At 34.3% G+C, this 25,434-nt stretch overlaps 5 protein-coding genes across 6 annotated transcripts; all 5 read left to right on the top strand.

Annotated features, from left to right (window-relative positions):
* Nucleotides 1-469: 469 nt before the first annotated feature.
* Nucleotides 470-2,816, top strand: LOC21401949 (protein ODORANT1). The gene is made up of 2 exons (XM_010095354.2): nt 470-783; nt 1,733-2,816. The coding sequence occupies exons 1-2, from the start codon at nt 521-523 to the stop codon at nt 2,424-2,426; spliced, it is 957 nt and encodes a 318-aa protein (XP_010093656.1). The 5' UTR covers nt 470-520; the 3' UTR covers nt 2,427-2,816.
* Nucleotides 2,817-8,463: 5,647 nt separating this feature from the next.
* On the top strand, nt 8,464-10,279 carry LOC21401948 (MICOS complex subunit mic25a). The gene is made up of 2 exons (XM_010095353.2): nt 8,464-8,571; nt 9,531-10,279. The coding sequence occupies exon 2, from the start codon at nt 9,557-9,559 to the stop codon at nt 10,100-10,102; it is 546 nt and encodes a 181-aa protein (XP_010093655.1). The 5' UTR covers nt 8,464-8,571; nt 9,531-9,556; the 3' UTR covers nt 10,103-10,279.
* A 1,131-nt stretch (nt 10,280-11,410) lies between these two features.
* On the top strand, nt 11,411-15,390 carry LOC112091068. 2 transcript variants are annotated; one of them, XM_024163848.1, is made up of 3 exons: nt 11,411-11,532; nt 12,497-14,186; nt 14,874-15,390. In XM_024163848.1, the coding sequence occupies exons 2-3, from the start codon at nt 12,506-12,508 to the stop codon at nt 15,227-15,229; spliced, it is 2,037 nt and encodes a 678-aa protein (XP_024019616.1). In that variant the 5' UTR covers nt 11,411-11,532; nt 12,497-12,505; the 3' UTR covers nt 15,230-15,390. The 2 variants fall into 2 exon arrangements, with proteins under 2 accessions (XP_024019616.1, XP_024019615.1); XM_024163847.1 differs by having other exon boundaries at nt 12,432-14,186.
* A 2,780-nt stretch (nt 15,391-18,170) lies between these two features.
* On the top strand, nt 18,171-20,646 carry LOC21401946 (geraniol 8-hydroxylase). The gene is made up of 2 exons (XM_024163868.1): nt 18,171-19,275; nt 20,023-20,646. Exons 1-2 carry the CDS (start codon nt 18,286-18,288, stop codon nt 20,644-20,646), a joined length of 1,614 nt encoding a protein of 537 aa, XP_024019636.1. The 5' UTR covers nt 18,171-18,285.
* A 1,594-nt stretch (nt 20,647-22,240) lies between these two features.
* On the top strand, nt 22,241-23,297 carry LOC112091069 (tetrahydrocannabinolic acid synthase-like). The gene is made up of 2 exons (XM_024163851.1): nt 22,241-22,285; nt 22,383-23,297. Exons 1-2 carry the CDS (start codon nt 22,241-22,243, stop codon nt 23,295-23,297), a joined length of 960 nt encoding a protein of 319 aa, XP_024019619.1.
* Nucleotides 23,298-25,434: the final 2,137 nt, after the last annotated feature.

The following is a 25,434-nucleotide window of genomic DNA, read 5'->3' as shown; positions in this document are numbered from 1 at the left end:
AAAAAAAAATGCTGACATGGAGCTTTGCCCTTGGATGACCCATCCCTCTTGGCCACCATAACTCCACAAATCATTAGTTCCTCTTTCTCTTTCACAACCCAATGTCGGACCCCACCTATCCCTCACAAAAAAAAAAAAAAAAAACACTGATAAAATTTATATTTTTTTTCATCACTTTAGTGTGTGAAATTGTTTGTTTATAACAACAGGAAATAATGTTGAATTTTTAAGGGGCTTGGGGAAAGCTGCAGACCTTATGAGGATCTTTATATAAAGGTGGGTGTGGGTGTGGGGCTTTTTGGGTCCTTACAAGTTGTTTGTTTTGGTGAGGCCTTAGCTACTTATAAAACTTTTAAATTTTGTGCCTTTTTTAATTCTAGCTAGCACTTCAAGAACTTTCCTTAGCAATACTAGCCAGTCCTTTAAGTGTTAACATTAATACATATATATATATATATATATTGTAGCTTAATTTTTAGAGTAGTACTCAATATAATTACTAGATAGTATAATATATACAATGGGGAGGCAACCTTGTTGTGACAAACTAGGGGTGAAGAAAGGGCCATGGACGGCTGAGGAGGACAAGAAGCTCATCAACTTCATTCTCACCAATGGCCACTGCTGCTGGCGGGCCGTCCCCAAGCTCGCGGGCCTCCGCCGCTGCGGCAAGAGCTGCCGCCTCCGCTGGACCAACTACCTCCGTCCCGACCTCAAGAGAGGCCTCCTCACCGAGGCTGAGGAACAGCTGGTCATTGATCTTCATGCTCGTCTTGGAAATAGGTTGAACATCCTCTCTAATAATATTTTTCATGTAAATACGTATGAATGATCGTAATAAATAGTATAATATGTTTTGGTAATGATTACTGCGGCATTTTTTTGTAATTTGTTTTTGGAGCAGTGTAAGATGATGATGATGATGATTATAACTGATCATGATTAATTTAGCATATTATAACGGGCTTCAATTGGCGTAGCTTGTTTAATTTCAATTGGACAAAAGTTTTTTGTTTTGTTTCTCTAATTGACAAGATATATATATATATATATATATAATATTGAGGTTTTATTTTTTGTTGTGTATACATAGCTGTAGTTCCCGGGTTGTTTTCAACTTAATTTCTTTGTGTTCAATCATGATCAATTTGAAAAACATTAAACGTATGCTCAAAGTATTTATAATATCTTTTTTTTTTTAAAATTAGGCTATAGTTGACTCTTTTGAAACAGCTAGCCAAACTAATTTCTTGACCGTCTACACGGATATGCTTAATTAAGTCACGACCTACAGTATCATTTTTTCTCTTAATTTCCTGTAACTTCATGACTTTAGAAGATATATGATCATATTATTATGTACTGGCAGTAAAAATGTGTTTAAAACGTGAGTACCCATATTTTTTGGTTCATGATAATTCATTCTAGCTCTTAATGTCAATATATTCTGTGATCTTTTCATATTAAAATCAACAACTATTTGATCTTTATTTTATAAATACTTACAATCAGGAAGAAAAATTCTTGATGATTTAGACTTTTTCTACAGTTCTGATAGACGTGACTATTACGTCAGCAATTTGTTTGCTTAATCTTCAAATTAGGTTAATTATAATTTCTTGATGAACAAACAAGCCCAATATATATTATTAATTTCTCTACTATATATCATGTATATTGTTTGTTGAATCTTTCTTCTTAATTTGTTCTGATATTTTCCCATTTTGGGCAGGTGGTCCAAGATTGCATCAAGATTGCCAGGGAGGACAGATAACGAGATCAAGAATCATTGGAACACCCATATCAAGAAAAAGCTTGTCAAGATGGGAATTGACCCTGTCACTCATGAACCCCTCCACAAAGAAAATGTTGATGATCAATTACCATCAAACAAAAAGACAATATTGGAAACTACTACCACTCCAGTACAAGATGTTAATAGTACTAGTAACATCATAAATAACAGCTTGCCACAAAGTACTGAAAACCCTATTCATCATCTCTCACAAGAAAGTTCCGGTAGCACCATCAACTCGGAGGAGGTCAACTACTCGAGCTCGTCGCCTGCCGCCGAGAACTCTTCTGCCTCCGGCGACAACGAGTCCACCCTTTTGTTAGACAACCTTTGCAACGACGAGTCTTTGATGAACAACGTCTTGTGGCCGGTGGACAAGTCTCCCCAACTTACTAGTGTTGATCATGCAATATTGTGGAGCTCATCATGTCATGATGATCATCATCCAACATTAAGTGGAGAAAAAGTAGTCAATAGTGACATGGGAATACTGCCATCTTTTGAGGACAACTGCTCATGGCTTTTGGATTGCCAGGATTTTGGGATTCAAGACTTCGGATTGGATTGTTTCGACGATTTCGAATTGAATAATGCCCTTAACACCTTAGAAATGGGACAAACTACGCACTAGCAAGTATATTTATATAAAGTATATATCTATATACTTTGTATACACACACACACATATATAAATACACATGTTTATAATGAAGTGCTAGTGCAGTGAGAAGTCACCGTTTAGAGGAAGAAATGGCAAGCGATTTCCGAGTTAGTGAACATGATCTGCTGCAAAGTACAAAGTCCAAAGTACCATGCAAGTCTGGTTCATGATGGAGTACTCTTGTTTATTTATTAGGTTTTTTTTTCGATCAATGGTGGTGATCATCATCATCAATTGTCATGTGTTGTCATATTAATCATGTGATATGAACATATTATAAGTACGTACGTAAAAGTTGTATAGAATTTTCTCGGAAGGTAGAGGGGGTTGAACTTCGCTTTCAAAGCACTGCTAGGTTTCTCACCAACCAAAAAAGAAGACAAAATTACCATACCAAACTGAATCAAAGGAAAAGAAAAATGTGTTATTTAATTATAGTATTTTGTTACTTCAAGTTATTGTAATTGTCTTATGCTGTAAAAGTTAGGAGCACACGTTGAACAATGTCAAAGTGTTGGTAGGTTTTGTCAAATACGAAACCTTCTCTGATGTGTACATACATATAATCATGTACATACTTTTATGATGGAAATAAAACAGGAAAAGAAAAGCTAGTAAATTATTGAATTTTTATTTTATTATATTATCATTAGATATATATTTTATACATTTGAGTGTGCGAGACGAAGAGGAGCTAGGGAGAGATGTTCGAACATAAATTTTGTGAGTTTTCTTTCAAAGATGGCAAATTATAAGTGACAACTTATCTAATATCTAGTCAGACACCCCACAAATCTCCACAATATATATATATATATACATATATATATATACACACACACACATATATATGCCTCTTTTTCAGTTTAGTTTTATCAACTTTTCTTTTTTAGGGTGTGTAAATGTACTATTATACGGAACTCATCCGCCATCAATTTTTCTGATTGATCATGATCTCGTAGAATCCACTCTTGCTACAAGTTAGCTAGCTAGGTTGAGCATTTGGTCATTTTCGAGGTGAATACCTCATCGCAATTGTGGGCGCGTTGTACACAATATTCTCATGATGTCATGAAACGTTATAACTTGATTTTTCCTATAAACTATAGAATCAATTATATTAATATGATAAAGAATATAAGGATATGCACACATCCAATAAATATATGAAATCTCAAGAAAAAAATAGCAATAAATATGTGGAATAATGTTTATCATATGACCAATTAATTGAACTAATTATTAGACAAACAAAATATAAAGAATTTTATATGTAGGATAAAGCAAATTAATGTATGTACGTGCTTCCATTAATTAAGGGAAAGAACTATTGATCATATTGTTGCAACTTGCAATGTGCATTTGTAACTAATATTCCGTTAAACTAAATTAATTAAATCTAAATCTTTTGAAGTACAATATATCATGCTTTTGTGGAGAATTGGCATGATAATGCCATACATACATGGGATCAACAAGATTCCAAGCAATATATATAATTGCAAAACTAATTAAAATTTCAGGATTTTGAGCGTATAACAATGTTTTCTCATAGAAATTTGTGGCATATAACTTGATCGTCACTGAAGATGATGTTATTAATCGTGTACTATAAATAAATCTTTTGATTTTACTCTTTTGTCTCCTATGATATATCCATTAGCGGTTGTGAATGCGCTTGTGGTCCAATATTAATTATTACTTAATCTTTTGATCAAAGCGCATAAACTCCATTATTTTACTCCCTCCCTCTTATCTTTTTTCTCAAAGAAAAATGGATCAATGAGCTAAGTAGATACATAGCTAGTTTTTTTTTTATTTTTTTTATTTTTTTTTATAGAGTCTATTTGTGTGTTTTTATTATTATTATTATTATTGTTATGCATAGTCTATATAATGGGGACTGATTCAGTAGTGCGCACATTTTTCTATCAATTAATTTGAGTTTTTTTTTTTTTTTTTTTTTTTTTTTTTTAATTTGTATAGCTTTGTCACTTTGTCAGTTGTCATCATTCAAGGGAGCTTCTGGGAGAATAAAGCTGGAAAGAACATATATGTACTCGCACTCACCTTATTAATTTCTATCAATTAGAGTTTCTTTTAATTTGTAGCAACTTATTAATAATTTCTTTTTTTATGAAGAAAAGCCGTGTCTGCCGTCAACACGCCTCTTGGGCATTATATCAAAGACTCTCCAAACGTTGATAAAAATTGTCTTTGAATATCTTACAATTGGATCTTACCCCTCCACAAGGAGAACATCTTCCTAATCTCCCTTAATATGCTAATAATTAAGGGGACATACGTGGTCTACAACACTAAAAATCGAGTAACTACACAGAAACATGTACAAATCTTCACGTTTAAGACTTTTAAAAAGAATTATCAACACTCGAATCTTTGACCACAAACTCACTAGGATTGCTAATCGGTGGTTTTTAGTTACACTGTATAATCACAGCTATGAATTCTCTCAACATTTGCAAGACATGGCGCCATGTCGTGAGCCTAAATTAATCATAATTAATAAAGATTCTTCAAGATGTTCCATTAACTAGTAGCTACTCAACTCTAGAAGTTGACAGAGATGACTTAAGCCCTGGTTCCTTTTTCCTTGGCAAGATATTATTTAGAGTGAAAAGCTATATATGAGAACTAATTCTTCAAACTTTTATTAATGCTTTAAACTAAATTAGAATTAATTATGCTCCTGCAGATGTGTCGTTTAGTTATTGATCATCTTTTTCTTCTTGTAAGTTTAGGGTGTACTTAAATAAGTAATTAAACACCACTCAATTACGTGGGAAATTAAACACTATCTTCACTCTAATAATTAATTATGCTCCTGCAGTGCACACATATGTTTCGGGAAAAAAAAAAAAAAAAACTCTCCAATAATAATTATAGTCACCGGTACGATGTCTATACATATAAATATATGTGTATAGTGTGTGTGTGTGTGTTTAATATTGAGAGGGACTACGTATTGAATAAAAATATAGGAATCATTACGATTATTGGCCAAAGTTCACGCCCAATTAAAAACCAATTACAGCATATCGTACAGTTTATTTACGTCACCATGATCTCTATGGATCATATATTCAACGGGAAAATTACTTGTACTGTACTACACGACTAAATTAATAATCAGCTTCAAAGTCATTTGGAACAAGAAAATTGAAATATCAAAGAAAGAAAAAACTTTATTGGATAAAAGTTCTCAAAAATGCAAACAATGATTAGTATTATTGATGACTAGAGACGACTTAACTATCACTTACAAACAGATCAGCTTAAATTCAACGCAAGTATTTGTCAGTAAGCACTAATTAAAGGTTTAAGACATATTTTTCTTGTCCGAATCTGATCCAAGTAATATAATTGTTTTCAATGCGTTTACTAGGGTTACTATTGACTTGCCTAATCATGATGTCAATATATATATATATATATATATATATTTATATGTATATGTATATATATCTTTATGTTTTGAGGATGAATACATATGAATATATTAATTCCTTAAGAAACAAGTGATTAAGACTAATTATATGTGTGTGTATTGATATGTACATTGTTTGAGAAGTTATGTTATCCAAGTTGCATAATTAGCTGAATATATTTTATTAGTAATCATTCATAATGAGCTGTTCTCTGGATTAAAATTTCCCTATGTACTCAATAGTGGCCTTGACATAAGCAGTGGAAAGAATTTGCTAGACAGCTAAATTATCCCAAAAGTGAAAACTAATACATATCAGGAGAGATCGAAAAAACAACAAAATGACATAATATTATTATAATGAGAGGTGGGGTAGGTATTAATAAGCTATATGAAATGAAGATCAATTCCAATAACCAAATTAAAGATTTCATGGTGGTCTCTTTGCATCATTTGCCTCGTCCTAATTTTGTGTAACCGAGACCGAGAGTATTAAAAACGCAGAGAAGTAAGTAAAATAAGCAAAATCGACACAGAATTTATAGAGATTTACTTCAATATTGTGAGATTATGTTTTTTTTTTTTTTTTGGCCGCTGCAGTTTTTCACTGTAATGAAACAAAAGTTACAAGAGAAAAATCACACACTGCACAACTCTTTACGTTTTTTTCTCAACCTCTCTAATCTCTGCATTTGGTAATATTGTCTTCAGTTTAGGACTTTTAGAATGCTATTTAACCTGACTTTTATAAATTCATGATTTAGTTAACTAGGATGACAGTAAGCTTTACTAACGGTTGGCATCAAATAGGTTTTGCCGCAACCGGCCAGTTCAATTCGCCATATATAGTAAATTATTATTATACATGTTACACAATTCAATCCAGTCTAATCCATATAGAAAGTTTAATCCAATCCAATTGGATTTGAATTTTGGACAGGATGCGGTTTTTAGCTTTAGAAAGTTCTCTTATCTTTTTTTGTGAAGTTTGACCTAAATGTTTTTCATTTTTATTCTGAAAACATGGTTTTTGTGTTGTGAAGTGTGAAGTTTGATCTTACTGTAAGCTTATCCCCGCTTCTCTCTTCCTCTCCTTGGGACTCCGGCGGCCAACAAGTCTAGGAATCAAAGGTTTTTTATTTTTATTTTTGTTTGAACTGAACTGCGAAGTGAGTTTTGAATTTGATCAGAAAGATGTTTATAGTCTTTTATTTATTTATTTTGTTGATCTGAACTGAAAAATGCATTATGCAATACTTTGTTGGATCATGGAATGGATGATTTTTTTGGAACCGAACAATTATTATTGGACTAAGTTTTCATTTTTTATGTGGTAAGATTTTATTAAAGGCCTGTTTAGTTCCGATACTTAAATATATGATTTTGATATTTTTCATCTCATAAAAAATTTGAATTTAAAAAATTCTTATTAATGAATAAGAATCACTAACTCGAACGCGTAAACTAAACAGATCATTAATTAAAAATTTTAAAAAACCGTATTTTGATTTGATTTTTTTAGAACCTATTAGGCCAAATACCCAACCGGCCGACCCAAACCCCGCTAAACCGTTTACAACCCGACCACAAACCGTCTACAATTCCATTGGTGGCCTGCGGTTTAGTTCTCATCTAACGCACTCTTCAAGGATGGATTAAGAATGTGGGCGATTATTAAAAAGGAAAAAAATTGTCATATCTAAACATCGTGTTTACATAAAAATATAGAAAAAGTTCAAAACTATCTTTTATAAAAATAATATTTTATTATTGACCTCCTTAATCATAATTGTTGTACTTAAATAACTTAAACAAAAGAGACAATGCTGAAAGAAGGGAGCAATAAATTTCACACTCAATTTTAAGTGTAATCTAAAAGAAATACTAAAAATATATAAAATTAAATGAATTTTGATTGACAAAGATTTAACGTTTATATTTTGCTTAACGATATAAATGTCTCCCTTTATTTATTTGTTTGTTTATAAACTCATTCCAACATTAGTGTTAACTAATTTATTTATTTTTGGGATAAAATCATTTTGATATTGTGTATAACAAAACATATTCTTCCTTCTTAGTACTCTATGTTTCTGACAATATTAAAACGATATCTCAACGTTTTTAAAAATATATTCTTAATATCTTAAAGCTAATTTTTAAAGCATTTAATGTCAAAATTATCATTCTTATTAATTAATTAGAAATCATTTTAATGTTTTTAAATACTTAAAAGAAAACAACAAAATAAAAAAAAGCATTATTTTTTTTCAAAATTTATTAATTTATAATTAATTAAATAAAATAATACTTAAATGATTTTAAGTCTCAAAATTAACTTGAGTAGTAAGAAAATGTTTTGAAGAATATCAAAATACCGCTTAATATGTTTTAAAAACACTGGTACCAAAACATATTTCGGTACAACATAATGATTTTAACCCTTTATTTTTTTAGCGAATTTTTTTTTTTTATCTATTTTTTTTTTTTTTTAATCCTTTACTAGCTTGAAGTTCTACTATAACGGAATTTACTCACTCTGCCCCTAAAGCGTTTAACTTTAACCCTCAAAAACTCACATTATTTTCTTGATTCTTCTCCTTCACCGTCTCTGCTCTTCGCTATACTTTGATCTCCTCTCTTCTGCATCAATTCTCCATTTCAGGTAAACACCTCTTCCCTATCTACGATGTCGTTCGTTCTTCTCCGCAACCAGATTAGGGCTTTTCGCATTTGGGACTCTTTTTTTTTTTTTTTTGGAAATTCGCGGCTTTTTATTTTTTCGATTCATATTGTTGTCGATTATTTCATGCTTTGATTCGATACTTATAAATGGAAATACTGATATTAGCAAAGATAATGTTTGATTGTAGGGTTTTGTAGATTTTTGAAATGATTTAGGTCTTTTTTTTTTGAATTTGGGATTTCTGAAACTGTTTAGCGATCCTGTTAACTGGCTATGGAGTTCTGAATTGCCTTGCCTCTGTGCTTTGAGATTCTGGATCAAAATCTTCCTGCTAATTCTCTTGAAAAAAAAATATATCATTTCCACCTTAGCAATTGAGATTCATAATCTTTCTTGTTTTAATCTTATTTTTTGGTACCAAAAATTATTATATGGAGATTGAACGAAAACCATTTGATTTAACGAAATAGAGAACTATTGGTACATTGTACTTTCGCTTTTGAAATCATGGCCTCGGAAAAGGACCTTTGACTATGGAGAATGGTGTCATCTTCTTCTTGTGCTCTTATGCTACCAGTTGAAGCATTAGAGTTAAAAGGAGAGAAATGAGGTGAATAGTCAGGAGGATAAATGAAGTTTCTTGCAAAGAAACGATGATTAACTGTTTGAATTTGGAAGTTTGGACTTCGGTTTCTAAACCACTGGTTCTTTCACTCTTCTTTGTGTGGATGTTAAAAAATTGTTGTTGCAATGGAATAGGAAGCTATTGGTTGATGTTAAATTATGGAGTGAAAAAAGACAATAGTTAGGGGATAAATGAAGTTTCTTGCAAAAGGGCAGTAAGAATTTAATATCTTTGAATGATTATGTTGTTGGTTACTATAGCTTGAAGGAAGTTTCCTTCTAAACCAAGGTTTCCGCCTCTATTGTTGTCTCCAGGTTTTTTTATCAAGGAGTTGTCCGGTCATGGGGGATTTTAGTATCCAGATCAGCAGCAACCTGGTTAATAGTCTCGCCGGTGAGGCTGAGAAGTCGAAGAAGAAGACTAAAAGAACGAGAGCTAACCTACCGCGGGAGCCTCAACCTCAACGACCCCAAACTAAAACAAATCAGAAGCAGGTTTCTAATGATTTTGCAAAACACAAGGGACCAGCTGCTACTGGTTGGCCACTTCAGCCTCCGGTGTTCTTGCCGGTAACCCCTCCGGCACAGTCAGCCAGTGCAGAGTTAGAAGCAATCCGAGCGGTTCTTCAAGAGAGCGAGAGGGTCGTGGAGAAGTTGCAGAAGCAGGAAGAGAACATGGTGCAGGAGGTAACACAAAGAGCAAAGGAGCTTCGTGAAAAGGAGTTCAAGCTTCCCTACCAGAAGCCTTTGCCCTGCGTAGCTGAGAATGAGGCTTGCCTGGCTTGCTACAAGGAGCATCTCAAGGATCCCCTGAAATGCGCTGATCTTGTTCGAAATTTTGCAGATTGCGCTCGAAGAGTAAGGCAGCAAGTGAGCTCGGCGCAATAGTTTTTTTTAGCGAGAGAATTTTGGTTTACAAACTGAGTGCAAGCTGTTTCTACAAAATACTTGCTGTGGAAAATAAACCATGACATTGATTGGCATTTCCATCATTGGGAGTGCTTCTTGTGATCTCATATTGTTGTTTACACATTGTTTAATACATGAGTTTTTTGGCTCTCTAAACTGATATCACCTCCAAAGCGTGTCTTCCAAGTTTAACATAGCAGTCTCAGACATTACCAAGTTGTAAACTTCTAATCTGTTAGAAAGTTCTTCAAGAAAAAAACTATTCACCTATTTCATAGCTTTTTCATGTTCTGACAAATTTATGTTCTAATCTTCAAGAAGGTTTTCTTTCACACAATTAGGATGGAACCCATTTCTCAAATCCACTTGATGAATTTGCAGAGACCAAAGTGGCTGTCCTCAAGACTCAAAAGCTCTTGCATTCTTCAGCTCTCTTACACTTTTTTTCTTTGATTTGATAATTTTTATCCACTGTTTTCGAATCATGATTCATGATAAGATGGTAGAAATCCTGTCAGAGAAAAAAAAAAGGCACAAACTAAGTACTCCCACATGAAGTAGTGTGTTATGAGTCAAATATATACCATTAATAGAAAATAAATATTGGGAAACATGGTCCCGTTCTTTTCGCTGATTCGAGTTTAGAATTCGAATTTTACTATAGTAAAAAGCTCTCAGAAACAGTCACATCTAACTTTTTTGTTACAGTAAAAAACTCTCACACAACATCATATTTCAACTCGAATTAAAAACTCGAATTGGCGAACCGAACGAGCCTGTAGATTGTTGGATATGAAGTCCTAATAATCCTGTTTACATGTTATCCAGATTCCAAACAAAGATTATTAGCGTTAGTGTTATGGCAGGATAGGGAGATAAGTGGGGATACAACATAGAATCACAAGAGTGATGGAGTTGAAAAAATATCCTACGGATACATAAATTGGTAAACCTACGTAAAAAACTTCTAATCATATAAATTCATAAAAAATAAATATGAGAATTCTGTAATTCTAAATGGTAAAAATAACATCAAAATCATGTAAAAATACAAATTTAACGGAACTCTATAAATATATAAAAAGTACCGGTAAACCAACGGGAGACGGTTGACCTGCCTGTTTTAAAGAAAGAAAAACAAAAAAATCTTGATGAGATCCTTGAATTCATGCCACGTGCAGGTCACGTGAGATAGGAGGTGGAGTGAGCGAGGCGATTTCGACGCTCACTCCTCTTCTCCTCGTGTGGGCGAGGACCACTAATTTATCGCCGAGTTTTTGCGATTTCCTCGGTGCCACGTTCTTTCCCTCCAAATCGCCGATCCCATCTTTCTCTAATTCCGACTGGTCCGAGTTTTCTGTTTTCCCAGGAAATTGATCGACTCTTTTCTCCATTCTTTTTCTAGCCAGGTAACTATCCTGACTTTCTCTCTCAAAATATATTTTTCCTTTTTTTTTGGGTGCTGTTTTTATCAATGTTTCTGATTTCTTTAATTCTGGTGAAATTATTAAGAATTTTTGAAGCTGTTAATGCTGCCAATAATAATAACAACAACAATAAACATTAAACCTTTTTTTTTCTCTCTTTTGAATTGCTTAATTAAGAGCAAATTACTTATAAATGTCCATGGTCATAAAGCTAGAGCCTTTGAGCTTCATTGCAACTTTGATATTTGGGAAAGGAATGAACTTGTGGAAAATCAAGGTCTTTTTACTCTGGGTTTGTAAAATCTAATCCAAATCTGTTTCTTTTATCGCCATTGAATCTAAACTTACTATTACTGCAATGTTTGTTTCTCTGTCGAAAGCAAATTAAATGTTAAAAACTTGATGGAGATGATCTTCTATTGAGTACATTTCACGACAAGTTCTGTAAATGGTTGTTACTGTCTATAACATAACAAGTGTATTGGCATATACATGTAGTTTTGAAGGGCATATACTCACTCAAATCATTGATTCTGCTACAGTATTTTTTTCTCACAAAAAATTTAAATTTCAAACGTGAATTAAGAATCATGGTTTGAGTATACCTTCCAAACGGACCCTAAGTCACTTCTAGCAAAAACCCACTTGTCAATTTGGCTTGATTCTTGCTTCAGCTTCAGATATTTATGTTCTTTATTTATTTTGTTCATGTATTTTTTTTAATCTTCATTTGAATGCTCTATTTTCGTTTATACGATTTTGTTGACTTTGTATACATGTTCTTGAATTATTTGCATAACAATTCAATGTTGGCTTGATTTATTTTGTTATATTGTTCTATTTTTATCGTTTTTAATTGATTGTATTGGTTTTGAGCACAGATTCTACAATGTTGGCATTCAAATTTCAGTGTTGGGGTTTAAGAATTTGTTGAACTTTTGACTAGTTGAAGAAAATGGTGCGAGGAAGAGATGCCTGTTGGGAACATTGCGTCCTTGTTGATGCAAACAGACAGAAGGTTAGATGTAACTATTGTCAGCGGGAATTCAGCGGTGGCGTATATAGGATGAAGTTTCACTTAGCTCAAATAAAGAACAAAGACATAGTCCCTTGCACAGAAGTCCCAAATGAAGTCTGTGAACGAATTCGGAGCATATTAAGTGCTCCCAAGAATCAGAAAACTACCAAGAAACCAAAGGTGGATCAGGCAGCAGCCGTGGTCAATGATCGACATAATAGCTCTTCTGCTAGCGGCGGCTTCCAACCTAATGACGATGGATCTACCAGTCAGAATGGAAGCGCCTGCCCATCTTTGTTGTTTCCAAACCCTTCGCCAAATAGACAACCGGAGGTGGAAGAAGCTCAGAGGCAAAAACAAGATAATGCTGATAAAAGAATTGCTGTTTTTTTCTTCCACAATTGTGTCCCTTTTAGTGCTGCTAAATCCATGTATTACCAAGAAATGGTGGATGCTATAGCAGAATGTGGGGTGGGCTATAGAGCCCCCAGTTATGAGAAGCTAAGATCTTCACCGTTGGACAAAGTAAAAGTCGAAATACATGATTCCTATAGGAAATATAGAGATGAGTGGAGAGAAACTGGTTGTACTATCTTATGTGATAGTTGGTCTGACGGTAGTAGGACCAAATCACTTGTGGTGTTCTCGGTTACATGCCCAAAGGGGGCGTTATTTCTGAAGTCAGTTGATGTCTCCGCTAACAAAGACGATGCTAATTACTTGTTCGAGTTGCTCGAGTCTGTTGTCTTGGAGGTTGGTGTAGAAAATGTTGTTCAGGTCATAACTGATGTTGCAGCCAGTTATATTTACGCGGGACGGCTTCTCATGGCAAAGTACAATTCTTTGTTCTGGTCTCCTTGCGCGTCTTGTTGTATCGATAAGATTTTGGAGGATCTTGGTAACCTAGAGTGGGTGAACACAGTCCTGGAAGAGGCAAAGACCATGATAAGGTACATTTATAGCCATTCTTGGACTTTGAATATGATGAGAAAGTTCACCGGCGGAAGGGAACTAATGAGGCCAAGAATCAGTAGATATGTCACTAATTTCCTCTCCTTGAGGTCTATCGTGATTCAGGAAGAAAATTTAAAACACATGTTATCTCATACAGATTGGTTGTCATCCGTGCACAGTAGACGTCCTGAGGCTCAAGCCATCAAGTCCTTGTTGTATTTGGATAGATTTTGGAAGCACGCACAGGAAGCTGTTAGAATTTCCGAACCATTTGTTAAAATCCTGAGAATTGTTGATGGGGACATGCCAGCCATGGGCTATATGTATGAAAGCATAGAGAGGGCCAAGGTTGGCATAAAGGCCTACTATAAAGGAGTTGAAGAGAAGTATATGCCGGTTTGGGATATGATCGAGCGGAGATGGAACATGCAGCTCCACTCATCCTTGCACGCAGCTGCAGCATTCCTAAATCCTTCGATATCTTACAACGCAAGTTTTAAGATGGATTTGAGATTGAGGAATGGGTTCCAAGAAGCAATGTTGAAAATGGCTACCACAGACAATGATAAGACGGAAATAACCAAGGAACTTCCGAAGTACATTAATGCACTAGGTGCTCTTGGGACAGATTTCGCAATTATGGGAAGGACATTGAACGCCCCAGGTATGAGGCTGGATGGGAGAAGGAAATACTTTTCCCATTCTCTTTTCATATATGATAAGTAAACACACCCATGTGATTGGAAGAAAGGATTATTTGTCCTGCTCAGCCGACAAATAGGCTACCCCCCTAGGCTTCTTTTTCTCAATTGGATTAAACCACAAAATTTCTTATATAGCTTTGTTAAGTTTTCAGCCAGTAATTATGTAGGACTTATACACAAGATCGTTTTAGTAGTTAACTTATAATGATTTCTATTCCTAAAGTTAGTAAACATTAGAAAGTAAAAGAAAGGGAATTAGGTTGTTTCTATTCCAAATTTCTATTAAGCAAATAAATGATAATAGAAGCGGAATCAAGCATCTCTTTTCCATTCTTTTCATTTCCCAAACTTTTCACTTTCCATTACGTCCCTTTACACATTAGTAAACACGCCTTTAATAGAGCTGATAGTTGACATTACACAAGTTGTGTAATCACTCATCTCATCTATATCCAAAGTCAGAGTGAAGAGAGATAATTTTTATACTGGATAAGTTCGTAATATTCATGTGCTTCTATATTTTTCTATTTTTGATGTGGGTTTTGTTCCTAGGACAAGACAACTATACATTTTTATCTTTCTAGTCTTTCGGTACAAAATACAACAGATAAACCGACTTTTATCCTATTTTCTTCACCCATTTTCAGGTGATTGGTGGGCAGGATATGGATATGAAATCCCCACTCTTCAGAGAGCTGCAATAAGGATATTGAACCAAACTTGCAGTTCACATTGGTGCCTGTGGAATTGGACCACCTTTGAGAGCATTCACAACAAGAATCGTAACAGAGAAGAAATGGAGAAGTTGAAAGATTTGGTGTTTGTGCATTGCAATATGTGGTTGCAGGGAATATGTCAAAGTAGAGGTGGAAAATGTAAACCCGTTATCTTTGATGAAATAGATGTTAGCTCTGAGTGGCCCACCGAGTTGGACCCTTCTGTCCCACTTTTGGATGATTCATGGTTGGACAATTTACCCTTTGATTCTAGGACTATTCCCTGAAGAATGCAATATCAGAAAAATGTATGCATGCATGTATGTATGATTTTGAATTTTTTTATCTTGTATGAGAAAATAGATGGTGTATGGTATTTATGATATAGGTGACATAAATAAGTCCAGTGGTTGGTCCGTGGACGTTTCCATTATTGGCATCTTTTACGTATGACCACATTTATTTATTGTCTTCTCTTCAACTTATTTTATAGGCTTAGTGCCTTAGTCGCTTGGATGGCTCCACTCCGCTTTGTTCTTTTTGTCCTTTTTTTATTATTTTTTCATTTTTTTTATTTTAAGTGAATAGGTCTTTAGATCATCTTTAAGGCAAATGTCAGTAACAATGATATATTTGATGCAAAAAGTGTAGGAATAATATGTTTGACATGTTGATCCATTATGTGTGACAAAAAATGGGGTTAATTTAAACATTAAGCAGAAAATGAAAGTAGTAATTATTAAGGAAAAAAGCAATCACATCAAATACTAACGATCAAATGTCAAAATTTGTAATTTGTTATATTTGAGATTAAATTTGGCACAAATATAATATATGTTAAGTTTAGCACTGAAAATAATACATCATCATCCATAAATAGTTTTTTTTTTTGTTTTTTTTAATCTAAATGCCAATTTCATTAGTTTAGAAAATACTAAGACTAATATTTCTAACACTATCTTTATCATTTTCTCAATTCAATGTTGGACACATTACTCCACTAAAATAATATATTATTATTTAATCAGAAAATAAAATAATGAAACTCACGTGTTAAAGCATTTTTTTTATTAGTTTATCGTTGTATATAGATGCTCTTCAAGAGAGAAAAACATCAATCGGAATCTTTTGCTGATATTTTACGTATATCAAGTAAATAATAAGCTTAAAATGTTTATCAACACTTCAAAAGAAGTATCGTTCCAATTCAACTACGACAAGGTATGTGACAATCGAGGTTTTTTGAGATGATTTTTGACAATAAAGACAATATTTGTATGAGAGTTTCTGAGCTGATTCTTAACTTATATGACGTATTATTATTTGTATTATTAGTATTAAAATAGAAAGATCTATAAGACCATTTCAACGCGTTCCAATTAAATCTACAGAAAAAAAACAATAATAATAATGTGACCCAATTAAAAAATATTTCCACAGTTTCATTGGAATACACGATTCTCCATTATTGGCCATTTGGCCCTTCTTATTATTTCAAAGCCATTTAAGTGTAAAACATTCAATTGACTCTTTTGTTTCTTACCATTTAGTCTAAAATTATTTAGAAAAAACACACAATCTTGCCGTTAATAAAATCTGAAAAACCATTTATTCCGAAACCCATTTTTTCTGTGATATAGCAAGAAACTTGACGGATAATTAATACTATTGTTATGAGCCGTGGATTAACGTGAACTCAGGCTCACAATAAAATCAAAGATATTATCTTGATTATTCCTAGAAAACAAAATATTTTCAAGCCACAATATATGTATATATATATATATATGTTGAGGCTAAAATTGAATTTGTACGGGGTCTATAATAAAACTTGGAAAGAGTAGAATGTAGAATAGAAAATAAGAACTTCCTGTGGGGCATTTATAGTGATAAACGCAAGTAATTATAGCTGCAAACTTGCAATGAAACAATTTCCAATGTGTATTCTTACGTCTTAGGAGATAAGAAATAACTATAAGATAGATTCCTTCTGAAATATGATTTTTTACATCCCAATAACGTTGGCAAACCCAATCAAACAATCAAATAAATAAATGCTTGAACACTCTAGCACCGATAATATATACATCAATGTGTATTATATGATATTGATGTAAAACAGTCCCATTGAATTAATCTAATAACACCATTAATAGATAATTAAATATTGATTTGTTATTAGCTCTCATTGTTAAAAATTTCTGACTCTTTCTTATTAATATATATATATATATATTCTGATTATGTCTGTGGCGGTGACGAAGGCTATCAAGTTTTTAAATACACCACCATTAATAGATAATTAAATATTGATTTGTTATTAGCTCTCATTGTTAAAAATTTCTGACTCTTTCTTATTAATATATATATATATTCTGATTATGTCTGTGGCGGTGACGAAGGCTATCAAGTTTCTAAATACACAACATTGGGGACACAGTTTATCACGGACTTACGATCAAATGACTTAAAAAATGACTTAAAATGTTGATTAGCAAAGCCAAAGGACCACTAAAAATCCCTTACCCAAGATGCTGAACAAGTAGCAAAGGCTAACTGACAAAAACCTTATTACTTCTAAGCGTGTCAATTTGTGTTAGTGAATCATGTTCGTGTCGATCTATTTATTAATTGTGTCAGAAAATATCAACCCAAACATGTCTTGTTTATTAAATTTATTAAAAATGTCAATCCAAACACGACTCATTTATTATTCGTGTCAACCCCTATAACCCATTTAAATTAATATATTGAATAAATAACTAATATAATAATGACTTATTTAATCCGGTCAAGACATGTTTAACATATTTATTAGTCAAGTTATCTTTTTCTTTAAGAAAAATAAATGAATTTTACCTACAAATATTAAAATTCACATTATTTGTATTTAATATGTCATATAAACATTCATATTATATCACATATCATTAAATTACAAATGAAATATATAATTAATCGTGTCATTTCGTATTAGGAGATCAATACTAACTCTATATTTATTAATCATGTTAATCATGTCAACCTGATTATCACCTAAATACATTTATAATAAATTTAAATTCGTTAATTTCGTACGAATTTTAAATCGCGTCGATGCCGAATTGTGATCTCTAATTACTTCACACCAGACCCATCCTAGATTCTGGACCATGCACTCACAACAAAGAGGCACCGCTATATGATAAATATCAATTATTTATTTCTTATAAAAATATATTAGCGGCGGTAACGCTACGATGTGAACTGAGTTCCTTTAAAAAGTTCCAATCTTGCTCCACTTTCTCAGAGCTCAGACCAGACCAGACCCAAATTCAATCCTTCCCATTCCCAAGAACCCACCATGGAACTGAAAACAACTCCAACGTCCGTACAAGATCTCATAAGCACCGTCGTATCATCGTTGAAACAAAACGACACCTTCACTCCCATGTTTTACACTCTCTCCGCTCGCCTCCTCCTCTCCCTCTTTCTCCTGTTCAAGCTCCTCCTCGCCGCCTCCCGATCCCGCCACGTCCGCCTGCCTCCAGGCCCACGGGCCCTTCCCCTGCTGGGAAACCTCCTTGATCTGGACCCGGAGCTCCACTCCCACTTCGACGCCCTGGCCCAAACCCACGGCCCAATATTCAAGCTCCATCTCGGCAACAAGCTCGGCATTGTAATCACCTCGCCCGCCTTGGCCCGCGAGGTTTTGAAAGAAAACGACGTCGTTTTTGCCAACCGTGACGTCCCTGTGGCGGGTCGGGTCGCCACCCAGGGCGGCCACGACGTCGTTTGGACGCCTTACGGCCCCGAATGGCGGATGCTGAGGAAGGTCTGCGTCCTCAAGATGCTCAGCAACACCACCTTGGATTCCGTCTACGGTCTCCGGCGACGGGAGGTACGGAAAACCGTCGGATACTTCTACAGTCGGGTCGGGTCGGAGGTCAACGTGGGCGAGCAGATGTTTTTGACGATTCTCAACGTGATCACGAGCATGCTTTGGGGTGGGACCGTGGACGGGGCCCAGGAGAGGGAAAGTTTGGGGACTGAGTTTCGGCAGGCCGTTTCGGAGATGACGGATCTGTTGGGGAAGCCCAATCTGTCGGACTTTTATCCGGGGCTGGCTCGGTTTGACTTGCAGGGGGTAAGGAGGCAGATGATTGGGCTGACCCAGAGATTTAATGGGATTTTTGATAAGATGATTGGTCAACGGAGTTTGAAGATGGAGAAGGAGAGAGAAGATGGAGGAGAGTCAAAGAGTAAGGACTTTTTGCAGTTTTTGTTGGAGTTGAAAGATGAGGAGAATTCGAATACACCTTTTACTATGGTCCACGTCAAGGCCTTGTTGATGGTATGTTGCTATGTTTTATTTGCTTCATTTATTCTATTTATTATTTAGATTTAAGAATTTTCATTGTGATTTATAATTTAGTGAGAGAATTAATTTTAAAGTTAAAAAGAGTTCACTCACTATAGGTATGAGAAAATATTCTCCCTATTATTATGGTATAATTGTCAGATTTCGAGTTATATTGGTATTTATTTTTATAATCTAAATGAACTTAATGTGACGTTAAAAATTATGTCTTACAAGTAATGACAGGAATTTTTAAATTTCATAATAAGCTAAAAGTAGAAATAATTTTTCTTTACAAGAAATAAATAATTTTGGATAAGTTTTGGTGTGGCAAGTTAGATGTCTCCTAGAAGAAAAAAAAAAAAGGCAGTGTAATTATTTTATAATGTTTTTAAACTTAATAGAATCTTTATGAGTCTGTAGGAAATTTTAGACGATGTATGTATCTACTATGTACTTTTTCTTTCAAGTATGTGTATCATGCTTGTTGGAGTTTGTGCGTTTTTTTTTTTCTTCTTCTTCAGCATTGTTCGTGTATGCATGTATGTTTTTAATCAAGCATACATTTATCAAAAAAGTATGTTTTTAATCAACCAACTGTAGGTTGTTAATTTGACATGGACGAAAAATATAAACCTTGAATTTCCTCGCTTTTACTTAAATCAGTGTTTGTCAAACTGTTGATTAGAGACAAGCATGAATTGGTGGATTTACGTACGATGTTGTTCAATGCTTGAACAGGATATGGTCATAGGTGGAAGTGATACATCCTCAAATGCAATCGAGTTTTCCATGGCTGAAATTATGAACCAACCCGAGATCATGAACAAGGCACAACAAGAACTAGAAACCGTTGTCGGCAAAGACAACATAGTAGAAGAGTCCCACATTCACAAACTCCCTTACTTACAAGCCGTGATGAAGGAAACTCTGAGGCTGCACCCAGTCCTGCCCATGTTAGTCCCTCACTGCCCTAGTGAAACTTGCACCGTTGGGGGCTACACCGTCCCGAAGGGCTCTCGGGTTTTCATCAACGTTTGGGCTACACAAAGAGACCCTTCCATTTGGGAAAACCCTTTGAAGTTTGATCCAGAGAGATTCTATAACAACACCAAGTGGGACTTTAGTGGAAGCGACTTTGAATATTTCCCATTTGGATCCGGCAGAAGAATTTGTGCCGGAATTGCTATGGCTGAGAGGATGGTCTTATACTCTCTTGCTACGTTTTTACATTCTTTTGATTGGAAATTGCCTCGTGGAGAGAAGATGGATCTTTCCGAGAAATTCGGGGTTGTGCTGAAAAAGAAGATTCCTCTCGTTGCTATTCTTACTCCAAGGTTGTCCGATCCAACACTTTATGAGTAGACCCTAGTGTTTCGTTAGTTTGTCCTAAGTTCGCTGGTACTGTGCGGTTTTAGGCTCTCAAATTATAGTCGAATTATATAAAAATTGTAAAGTTAAGAAAATTTCATGAAAGATTTGAATGTTCAAAATTTTACAGTAATTTGGTGAGTTTTTCTCCTTTTTTTTAATTTTTTAATTTTTATTTTCTACTAGAATTCTTCATGTTCTATCTATATGTAATATATATTGTTTGGAGCTTCTCACTTTCATAGTACTCATGATCAAACGAGAATTGCTCGTGTATACTTTTGAATATAGTTTGCCTACAGAAGATATGATTAATGTTGTGCACTTCCAGGTACAATACGCAAGCAAAAGTTTCTACGGATGTGTTCTCTCTATTTTGATTTTCGTTTCTTGTGCTTTCAATAATGATGGGGAAAAGAACAATAGTAGCTAGTTGAGAAGAGTGAAAAGCAACTATTTTTTTTTTTTTTTTTCTCGGCAGTTTTATCTCGGAGAAACCAAGTTAATGTTATGTGTTTTAAGTTGTAAGATATTTGAGTATCTTATTGGAGAATAACTTTTAGAGAAATAGTATTTAGTAGGAGATTTTATGTGATCATATTTAGAGATGCTATTTCAATTATTTGAAGAATGGGAAGTGTGGAATGAAGTGATTTATTTACATTTTACTTGATTTTAGATTAAAAAAAAAAGAGTTGGACGGCCTTATAGTCATATGTAATTTGTTTATTTTCTTTTCTAAAAAAAAACATGTGTTTTAGATTTTTTTTTTTTAAATCATAAAAAATTGCTATAGATAGTGACATGGGAATATGCCAATTGAAGACTTCTTATCCGATTCTTGATACCAAAGACAACTTCTCAAGCAAAAAGACAATCCAATCATATAAGTAACAAAAAATATAATTAAAGAGAAAGTTGTTAAAAATTATTCATGACATTAATGGTCGAACAAACGAACACTGCTATTGTTAGGGAGACACCACATGCGTAATTGGCCAATACATTTTAAAAGTTCTATTTGACCCAAAAAATTAATCTATTAGGTCTTAGATTATTCTATATATATAAATCATTTCACATCTTCATCTACTTTAATGACTAAAATTAAAACATATGATTTCAACTCAGATTTTTTAGAACTCAAAAAAGAGGTCTCGTATAGCTCATGCAAGACCAAGATAATAGAAAAATAGTCCGTCAATTCAGAACTAGGAAGCAAAATCATGAAGGAAAAACTCAATAGGACCGTATATATTTACCGATGAGAATTGATATTTTCAAACGTATATTATCATTTTTCCCTATGGACCATATATCAATAGGAAGTTTGAGAGAAACTAAGCAAGCATATTGCTCGTGTCACATATTTAATTAGTATTGGCAGCTTCAGCTGATCACAATCATGAGAACTTTCTTCGTTGCCTGGCCACTCGTATATCCAAGTCCAACTCTACCTCCGTTCCTCAACCCACTATCTATACTCCAAATGATTCCTCGTATTTCATTGTGTTGAATTCATCCATACAAAATGATCGTTTTTCTTCTCCTTCGACCCCAAAACCATTTGTTATCGTGACCCCATCTCATGCCTCCCACATTCAAGTCACCGTTCTTTGCTCCAAGAAACATGGTATGCAAATTAGAACCCGAAGCGGTGGCCATGATTATGAGGGTCTTTCTTATGTGTCCAATATCCCGTTTGTTGTAATTGACTTGAGAAACCTAAGATCGATCAGCGTAGACGTGGAGAGCAAATTGGTGAACTTTATTATAGGATTGCAGAAAGAAGTGAAAATCTCGCCTTTCCTGCCGGCGATTGCCACACTGTGGGTATTGGAGGACAGATCGGTGGAGGAGGCTACGGCTATTTGACTCGTAAATATGGCCTTACAGCAGATAATGTTCTTGACACGGAATTAATCGATGTTAAAGGAAGAATTCTTAATAGGAAATCTATGGGTGAAGATTTGTTTTGGGCCATACGTAGTGGTGGACCAGCAAGCTTTGGAATCGTTCTTGCATGGAAACTTCGACTAGTTACTGTGCCATCGACAGTGACTGTGTTTGATGTGAGGAGGAACATGGAGGGCGATGCAACAAAGAAGCTTTTTCATCAATGGCAACGCCGTGCTGACAAAGTCGATGAGGATCTATCAATTTATGTAAGGTTCCAAACTGAGAGTTCTATTGATAAAGAAGGTAATAAGAAAATTGTGCTGGCAGCTTACTTTCGCGCCACATTTCATGGCGGCATGGATAGGCTCCTTGAATTGATGCAGAAGGAGTTTCCCGAATTGGGTTTGCTAAGACAAGAGTGCACTGAAATAAGATGGGTCAAATCCTTTCTCTATCACAATTTCTTCAGAAATGGAGAATCATTAGATGTTCTACTTAATAGGATATCTAATTACAATATGTCCTCATTCAAAGCTAAATCCGAATTTGTGAAAGAGCCTATTGCAGATGATGCATTCAAAGAAATGTTGGGAAGGTTGTACGAAGAAGAGGTAGGAGGAGTTATGATTGATCTATTTCCTTTCGGAGGGAAAATGAACAAGATTTCAGAATCGGCAATCCCATTCCCATACCGAGCTGGAAACCTCTACAACATTCATTATTTAGTACTATGGGAAGTGGTGTGACAAACGCAAATTAAATGGATTTAAAACACAAGCATTCATCATGATCATTTGGGGATATTAATCGATAATACATACAGTCATACGATATAAGAACGGCCGGTCTAGTTAAATTGGGGTTTATATATACATAAACAAACCTACAATATTTTACACATTAATCTGCTGCATTAAGAACATTGACCATTTACACATTAAATTGCTCTACTAATTCTGGTCCGTCATGTGATATCCAAGTCCGACCACTTCATGAGAAAGTAATCTTCCACATTAATAATTAAATTAATCAATATTTTGAATCACAATCGGACAGCAAAGCATCAATTTCTCTCTCTCTCTCTCTCTCTCTCTCTCTATTTTGAATCACAATCGGACAGCAAATCATCATATGCAGAATATACATATTCTGTATATGATGATGATATATGGAACTGCATGTCTAAGGGTGGAAAGAAAAAAAAAAATCAAGGTGATCAATGGCGAAAATGAAGGGCTCAACATCTACTACTACTAGTTTAGCCTTGAAAGCTTATTATGATATTTACAAGTTCGCGGTGTTTGTGGTGGCCGTTCTTGGAACGACGTCGTCGGCAAGGGCGGAGCGGCAGACCAACGCCTACGCGACGATGATGTACATGGGGACGCCCAGGGACTACGAGTTCTATGTGACGACACGTGTCTTGCTGAGATCGCTTTCCAGACTACACGTGGACGCCGATCTCGTCGTTATTGCCTCCCTCGACGTCCCTCTCCGTTGGGTTCATGCCTGGTAAGTCGATGCATTTACTTGCCTTTTACTTTTCTTTTTCAAGTTTTTTCAATTTGCATGGTAGATCATTAGAGTCTTTTTTGATCAGCTAATTGGAGACGTCTAATTGTTTACAAACACACACACATACACACACATATTTATATCTACAAGGATAATGATTTTCCATTATTGGCCATTTGGCCCTTCTTATTATTTCAAAGCCATTTAAGTGTAAAAATAATGACACCATTCAATTGACTCTTAGTTTCTTACCATTTAATCTAAAATTATTTAGAAAAACACACAATCTTGCCGTTAATAAAATCTGAAAAACCATTTATTCCGAAACCCATTTTTTCTGTGATATAGCAAGAATCTTGATGGATAATTCATACTATTGTTATGAGCCGTGGATTAACGTGAACTCAGGCTCACAATAAAATCAAAGATATTATCTTGATCTTTCCTAGAAAAAAAAATATTTTCAAGCCACAATATATATATATATATATGTTGAGGCTAAAATTGAATTTGTACGAGGTCTACAATAAAACTCGAAAGAGTAGAATGTAGAATAGAAAATAAGAACTTCCTGTGGGGCATTTATAGTGATAAACGCAAGTAATTATAGCTGCAAACTTGCAATGAAACAATTTCCAATGTGTATTCTTACGTCTTAGGAGATAAGAAATAACTATAAGATAGATTCCTTCTGAAATATGATTTTTTACATCCCAATAACGTTGGCAAACCCAATCAAACAATCAAATAAATAACAAAAATAAATAAATAAATGCTTGAACACTCTAGCACCGATAATATATACATCAATGTGTATTATATGATATTGATGTAAAACAGTCCCACTGAATTAATCTAATAACACCATTAATAGATAATTAGATATTGATTTGTTATTAGCTCTCATTGTTAAAAATTTCCGACTCTTTCTTATAAATATATATATATATATATAAATATATATATTCTGATTCCGCCTGTGATGGTGACGAAGGCTATCAAGTTCCTAAACACACGACATTGAGGACACAGTTTATCACGAACTTACGATCAAATGACTTAAAAAAATGACTTTAAATGTTGATTAGCAAAGCCAAGGGACCACTAAAAATCCCTTACCCAAGATGCTAAACATGTACCAAAGGCTAACTGACAAAAACCTTATTACTTCTAAGGATGTCAGTTCGTGTTAGTGAATCGTGTCGTATTAACCTGTTTATTATTCATGTTAGAAAACATCAACGCAAACATTACATGGTTATTAAACGTTTATAAAATGTCAATCAAAACACGACTCATTTATTAATCATGTCAACCTCTATAACCCGTTTAAATTAATATATTAAATAAATAATTAATATAATAATG

This window comes from Morus notabilis, unplaced genomic scaffold (assembly GCF_000414095.1).
Source record: "Morus notabilis unplaced genomic scaffold, ASM41409v2 Scaffold3, whole genome shotgun sequence".
In the NCBI taxonomy this organism is placed as follows: domain Eukaryota; kingdom Viridiplantae; phylum Streptophyta; class Magnoliopsida; order Rosales; family Moraceae; genus Morus; species Morus notabilis.
Note: the sequence above shows the minus strand (reverse complement) of the source record. Positions and strands in the feature narration are given on the sequence as shown.